The following is a 6,546-nucleotide window of genomic DNA, read 5'->3' as shown; positions in this document are numbered from 1 at the left end:
TCTCCAGAGCACACCTACCCTTTCGACATTTTGAACAGAGGTCTCGCATAAGTACCATTTCCATTTCAAGACGCCGTCAGACAAAAAAAGTACTCCTTCCCGGCGGCGTTCCGGCCAGATCCAGAACGACAGGTTGTTTCTGGGAAGACTGTTCGCAATTTTCCTTTCGGAACAAAAAGAGATGCCCTTCCACGGCCAGGCGCCTTCACGAAAAGGTCCCACCCGCCGTGAACGGCTACCCGCGCCGGCCACCCCCGCCCATGCTCGGCGCCAGCGGCACCTTCCGACGCCGGCCCGGGGAGCGGGGCTGGGCAGCTGGAGGCCAAAACTTGGCGACGTGCGCCCTGGCCACGCGCAGCTCGTGCTCGTACTGCGCCATGTCGCGCGACACGCCGGCCGCGCGCTCCCGGAACGCGGCGAGGGCGCGTTCCTGCTCGCGCTGCCAGGCGGCGGCGCCGAGGTCCGCCGTGGCGAGCCAGGGGTGGCGGGTGCCGTAGAGCTCGCACAGGGCGCGCCGGAGGTTGTCCTCGCGGGAGAGCAGGTCGTCGAGCTTGTGCGCGGCGATGAGGTCTTCGATGCGCTTGAAGAGGTCGTAGTGGTCGGCGCTCTCGATGAGGCCTGTCAGCTCGGCTTGGAAGTCGGCTGGGAACTTGTCGTGGTATCTGCTGAGCAGCAGGGCCATGTCGGCTGTTTGGTATTAACTATCTATGCAGCAAGCTCTGTCCTGTATGTGTACTTACTCATCTCTGGTGCCGCCATGGTTACCGTATGCCCTGTATGGCACTTGCAAACGTCGTGGCTGCTGTATTCTTCCGTAGATCGTCTCGATCGAGTTCCTGTAGTGAGGAGTTTATTGATATCCCACTGCAGCTGGCTGCCAACAGACTATCGCCTAGGAAAAAAGAATCAGCAGTAGAAATTCAAGTTGGAAGGTCAAGAAATTCGGCGCAACCACATATTTCGGAATGAATTGGAAGAAGCTACAAGACCAAAGAACGGTGTCAGGCAAACATGAGAAGGGCAAGCTTCTGATACACGAAGAGGAAGACGCCTTCATTTTGAAAAGGAGCTCCTATCCAAGCAACTAACAAAGAGCAGAGGATAAAGGCACAGCCTTCATTCCAGGGACTAGGTTACCTATCAAAGAATACTCTCAATGTCTTCTCAATGCAGGTGGCGGCGAGAGGTCCTTCAATGTGAACAAAGGAGTGGCAAGACGCCGCAGAAGCACACCTCCACGGCAGAACAAAGGCACAAGAACAACAACACGACAGAGCTGCGATGAGCCTTGCGCCGCATTGGGTGAGGAACAAATGCCAAGTGTTGCACAACAAAGGGCGACAGTATGAAGCATCATCACGCGTGTAAAATGTCTTTACAGAAGGAGTCGGGCGCTTTGGCTGCGATGCCAACACCCGTTCTGCAGGATACTCGTAAGACAAGACGGCGGAGAGTCCCATTTGAGTTTCGAAAAACTATCCATCAACTCGAAATCCAACAAAAGTCAATTGACTTCAATCGCCATGTCAAATTGGGCCGGCGACAATGACGGTCCCAATGCCGGGGCTGCTGGGCCAGACTACCACTCGGATAGTGGCAGCGAAAGTATGCAACAGTCTGCGCCTGCGGCACAAGTCTCTCCAACGCAAACCCATGGGAGCCAGCATACAGAGACGTCTAGAGAAGCTCTTGCAGACCAGGATGCTGCACTACAAGCAGCCATTGACCTTGAGATCCACCGCGCCAGAGCAACAAGTTACCGGCCACCATCTCCGGACAGCGTGGAGGACTCGCAACCCCAGACCTTTCCTAGAATCCAGAACCACAGGGACTTGATCTCACCAAGGCCGACCAATATTATTGGTGCACCCCTCGGTCGAGACCTCAGCGCCCTCGAGGCAGTCAACGCGCTCGTCCAGCAATGGGAGCGGATCTATCAGGAGAATCTTGTACAGCACGGTGAGGAAGCTGTGCAAGATATCGCAGAGCAGGTTATGCAGGTGAGGAGGGACAGGGACGCAATCGAGACTATCGAAGACCGTGAATACGTTGAAAAGAGCCTGTATGTCAGCATGTACCAGGTGAAGTCAGACCGATGACCTTTGGACGAGTACTGACTTGATGGACCAGATCCGAAACCGAGGTCTTCCGCAACAGAGTAATAACTGAGCGCATCGAGGTCCTCCAGAACGCACTAAGACTCAGCGAGTGTGAGGGCGAAATCGTCAATATTCGCGCTGCCATTCGATGCTATCGTGATGGTTCTATTGGACCGTCAGACTACTTTGCTTTGATATACGCCGGCAACCTTGTCGACTTTGCGCCCTCCTATGAGTCCTTCACACACAACCGAGCAGAGCGCCTCGACAGATATGCTGCCGAGCATGGCACCGGCTGGCTCTGGTTCGAGCCGCCCCTGGATAGCAGCTCGTCCCTAGCGAGTGCCGGCGGTATAAACGCTTTGAAGGGTACGTGGGCTATGGAAACCGACAATGCGTTCGGCATGGGCGAGTATTCCATCACAATGGGTTTCAAGCGCATCAACGACATCAACTACGGCAAGGCCAAGGAGGCGGAGGACATCAAAACCAAGCTCAAGGGGAGTTGGGAGGATGACATCCTAGCAGCAGTGTTGAGTGCAAAATCGAAGCCAAAGACGAAAAAGACCTTTCAAGCTCACAAGAAGCACAAGGAAATGCTGGGGCGTGCGAAAAAACCGCGGCTCAAGATGTTTGATCTCAAGCCACCTGCACCAGCCGAAGAACGTTCCACGACACAATCGAAGGCTGTGCGACTATACTACCGCATGCTCCTCGACACGGGAGCAACTCTACCCATGCTGTACAAGCAAGACTTTGCGGCGCTGGGCATCAAACCGGCCAAGTATGCCGCCTCCTCCACGATGCGTATCGTGACAGCAAACGGCTCCAGGCAAACATCCGTGTATGAGCTTCATGTCAGTGTCTGCGACACGCGCACTTGCCAGTCGCTCGTCGACGAAAATGAGCCGGTATGGCCACAAGCCCACCCGAGCTTGGGAGGGATACTGCCAGTAGCCCAGATTATGGGCGCCAGCGGCGACCAAGTACCGCCGTCGAACGGCATGTCAATGGATGACCGTGTCATTAGCATCACGGAGAAGGCCGAAGGAAAAGGCTCGCTTCGCCTATCAGGCCTTTTACCCCTGAAAACATGTTACATGCAGTCCACACCTGGCCTCGGTGCCGTCTGGCTGGGCGAAGACCGTCGAGACGTTCTCGGGGCGCAGCGCATGCCGGGCCAGATGCGCTGGGAGGCAGGCTCGACAGAGGTCTTTGACCCAGGCCACCCGAGAATGGACTGGCATCAATTGGAGCAAGACAACGGCGGCAATCCCACGCTGGTGCGTATATCGCATGATGTGATGGACGAGAAAGGCGAGCGGGTCGTCCGGTTGACCGATGTCGAGCAGGACGGCTGGCATGGACGTAGTCGTACCGTGATAGTCGACCGGGACGGCAGCACAAGGCCGGCAGTCGAGATGGAACCGAGACAGCAATAGAAGAGGATCAAGATGGTGATTATGGATCTTCAGCAATGGGCACTACCTCCCAATCAGAATGGTGGACCCGTGCGTGATGATGCTGTCATGGAAGATGGCGTGTCGGATAGCCGCAGGCGTCCATTTCCGTCGTTCCAGATGGACGGAGGCTCTCTCCACATGCCAGCGGACCCTATACCGAGCACAAGGCAGGAGCAAATGTCCGACGCATACCGCAGCCTCGCGGACGTACGCTGCGTGCCGTGTGCTGCCGTGTGCTGCATCGCAGGCATGGCGTGCACCCGGGGCAGAGTCATGCCGTCGGATTGAAGAGGTAGCATAACCTGGCAATCCCGGTCAGCCATCATCATGCCATGCCACGAGACAAGCTGCCAAACGCTATGCAGAGCGGGGCCGAACAGGAACAACCCGAAGAGGCTCGAGAAGCGCCAGAAGAAGAAAAAGGCAGGGCGGTTCATCTCATCTCATTTTCCCGCTCTCCCTCAGCATGTTCTGATGGCGCGCCGTTGCCCCAGTGGGTATTGATGCACCAAGGTGACAGGTGATAGAGGTTGATAAGTTTAATGCAGTGTCTTGAGTGTCAGCGAGGTCACCAGCATGACGAGCCAGGAATGGCCCCTCCCCACTCCCCACTCCCCACTGCTCCACTCCCCTGAATGGCAAGTGAGCTTATGTCATTCTCTCTTGCCTCCCCTTGTCCCCATGCCCCCAAAGGCAAGCAAGTGCAACCCCCATTCCAGAAAAAAGGGGTAAGAGACCGCAATCGACATTGGTCCCTTCCCTAGCCTCCTTGCCTCCTTCCCTCCCTACATCCCGCTACCTGGCGATAGCACGACACTAATCCCAAACCCTTTTCAGAGCCACCATGACATGACATCCGACATCCCTTGGCAGAAATCGCGTGAGCCCGAAGCCCATTTCATCATGGCAAATGGCGCCAGCTCGTATGCGCATTCAAGACCTGCGTGCCCTCCTATCAGTCTGCCGTGCAACTCTGCCCCCGCGCGCGCCCGCCAATGAGCCTCTGCAAACGTGTCAACCAGCGGATTCCTCAACCCTTTCTCTTCGTCCGACCACACCTCATTTCACCCTGCATGACAACCCTCGCCTCGTTCCACTGCAAATACCAAATCTGAGCGCCCGAGCCCTACCAAGTCCACGACGTCCACTCGAAGCCATGGCGCCGTATAGGTAGCATGACATATGGCATACCATGTACATGTACAGCATAGGTAGCATAGCATAGCACAGAAGCGAGGGCCACCAGGTGTCCCCTGCTCGCCCCAACGCAGGTGGCGGCCGGCCGAGCCTCCTCAACCTCTCACCCACGCGGGAACAAGATAGATCCCTCCGCCTCTAATGTCATGCGGCCCTATTCTTTTTCCAGACCCTGCGCATAGGAGCGAGAGCGAGAGAGAGAGAGAGAAGAGAGAAAAAAAAAAAAGAGAGGAGCCAGACAGGCATAGACCCTCGCCCGAAGAAGAGCGCGCGCGGGTCCCGCAGCCACCCGGCCGGCCAGCCAGCCAGCCACAGTCAGTGTCTGGCCTTGCCTCTCATCCAACACAGCTTCTTCTTTCTGGGACGCGACCACCACTACCACCCACCACCCTGTGTGTCCTCTGACGTGGCACCGCTCGCGTGGGGTGCCTTCGTGAAGATCAATCTCGCTCCAGCCCGGCCCTTGACGAGGCCATCACCCACCCCCCCCCCCCTTGCGCCCCCCTTGACGAGCTTTGACATGATGACTGGTCTCGACCTTGGCCCCAGGGTCGCCCGGCCGGCTCTCTCGAGCCCAACGAGCAACTGCCAGTTCGCGCGATTGATTGGCTGGCCATGAACAGTGACTGTCCCATCGTTGTACGACCTTTGTCAAACGCCGCAGGTTGTTGTATTAAATGCCCAGGTCGTCCTTGGGGCCCGAGATATGCTTGGGCCAAATAAGGGATGGATGGATGCTAGCCACATACAAGGGGAAGGAAAAGGGAAGGGAGGAAAGGGAAGCTAGGGGGTGTCACTAAATCGATGCCATGCGGCGGAACGTCTTTGCAAGTCACTTGGTAGTCCATGTTTGGAGGAATTTTACTCATTTTTTGGCTTGGCGCCTTTGTACCAGCTGCCCAGACGGGGAGCAATTCTGAGGGAAGTAATTGGTCTGGATTCATTGATGACCTGCATTGGCAGCGCAGAGTAAGCTCAACTGTGAGCCCGCTCTCTCCTATCCGTCCGTTCTTGGGCGAAAGTTGTTCGCTTCCGTCCTAAACGCATGAATGGCGCCTCCTGCAGCCCGCAAGCTCCCTGCCGTATCCCAGCAGACGAGCCGCCGCAAATATCCTTCCCATATGTTCAAGTGGCCGGTCCTCCAAGATATTAGTGGCCAGAAAGTGTTGCCACCACTGGCCGGCGTCCTTGGGCCGGCCATACGCTTCCTTCCCCCTTGCAACAGCAAGCGCATATTCCGTCTGCGGCTGTCGCCCCTGCCCGTCCCTGATTCTCACCGAGGCTTCCTCCACTGGACCGTGTGCGCTGATCCTACAGTCTGAACCGTTGTCCATGTCGGTTTCCGCGTGTTGTTTGTGCAAGAAGAGAAAAAGAGGCTTGCCGGATTCAGCCGTTGAATCCGGTTCTACAACAGCTGATCGCTAGGTCGGGTTCCTCGACCGCGAATCGCCACCTGTGTGAGGTGGCCTGCCGCTGCATTCGGAAAGCCATTGTTGCGTGCGAAGAAAATGGGGTATTTGCTGATCCAAGGTCTTTTTTTGGTGGTTCACCGCTGTCGAGTCGAAAAGTCGAGTCGTTTGTTTTGTGCAAAAATCAAGTCGCTGAATGCCAAAAAATCCGTGCTGATGAGTTGTGAGGGAAGCCCATTCTGTATGCTTCAATGCGAGAATATTTTGTTTCCTTCCTCCTCTGCTCTGCCTCTTCTGTGTCTTGCTGAGCAGATCCTGTCACGCGCCGTGAACACAGTTGAAAAAAAAGTTGTGGACCCCGTGCAAGGGGGTAAGGAA

The 6,546-nt window shown here is 56.3% G+C and overlaps 4 protein-coding genes across 4 annotated transcripts in view; 1 reads left to right on the top strand and 3 right to left on the bottom strand.

Moving 5' to 3' along the window:
* Window positions 1-29, bottom strand: part of VDAG_06837 (uncharacterized protein) — a gene marked incomplete at both ends in the record, with an annotated part of 3,584 nt that extends 3,555 nt beyond the window's left edge. The window contains one exon of the mRNA XM_009659541.1: window positions 19-29. Coding sequence (XP_009657836.1) covers window positions 19-29 — 11 coding nt within the window. The remainder of the gene's footprint in view (window positions 1-18) is intronic.
* A 206-nt stretch (window positions 30-235) lies between these two features.
* VDAG_06836 (uncharacterized protein) lies at window positions 236-759 on the bottom strand (the record flags this gene model as incomplete). Its single annotated transcript, XM_009659540.1, has 2 exons — window positions 236-687; window positions 741-759. 2 exons carry the CDS (start codon window positions 757-759, stop codon window positions 236-238), a joined length of 471 nt encoding a protein of 156 aa, XP_009657835.1.
* Window positions 760-1,523: 764 nt separating this feature from the next.
* VDAG_06835 (uncharacterized protein) lies at window positions 1,524-3,850 on the top strand (the record flags this gene model as incomplete). The annotated part of the gene is made up of 4 exons (XM_009659539.1): window positions 1,524-1,605; window positions 1,720-2,062; window positions 2,131-3,382; window positions 3,575-3,850. The coding sequence occupies 4 exons, from the start codon at window positions 1,524-1,526 to the stop codon at window positions 3,848-3,850; spliced, it is 1,953 nt and encodes a 650-aa protein (XP_009657834.1).
* A 1,881-nt stretch (window positions 3,851-5,731) lies between these two features.
* VDAG_06834 (G2/mitotic-specific cyclin-B) overlaps window positions 5,732-6,546 on the bottom strand; it is a 2,411-nt gene continuing 1,596 nt past the window's right edge. Inside the window, exon 3 of the mRNA XM_009659538.1 lies at window positions 5,732-6,173. Coding sequence (XP_009657833.1) covers window positions 5,797-6,173 — 377 coding nt within the window. The 3' untranslated portion in view covers window positions 5,732-5,796. The remainder of the gene's footprint in view (window positions 6,174-6,546) is intronic.

The sequence above is a fragment of the Verticillium dahliae genome, genomic scaffold, assembly GCF_000150675.1.
Source record: "Verticillium dahliae VdLs.17 supercont1.14 genomic scaffold, whole genome shotgun sequence".
Taxonomy (NCBI): Eukaryota; Fungi; Ascomycota; class Sordariomycetes; order Glomerellales; family Plectosphaerellaceae; genus Verticillium; species Verticillium dahliae.
Note: the sequence above shows the minus strand (reverse complement) of the source record. Positions and strands in the feature narration are given on the sequence as shown.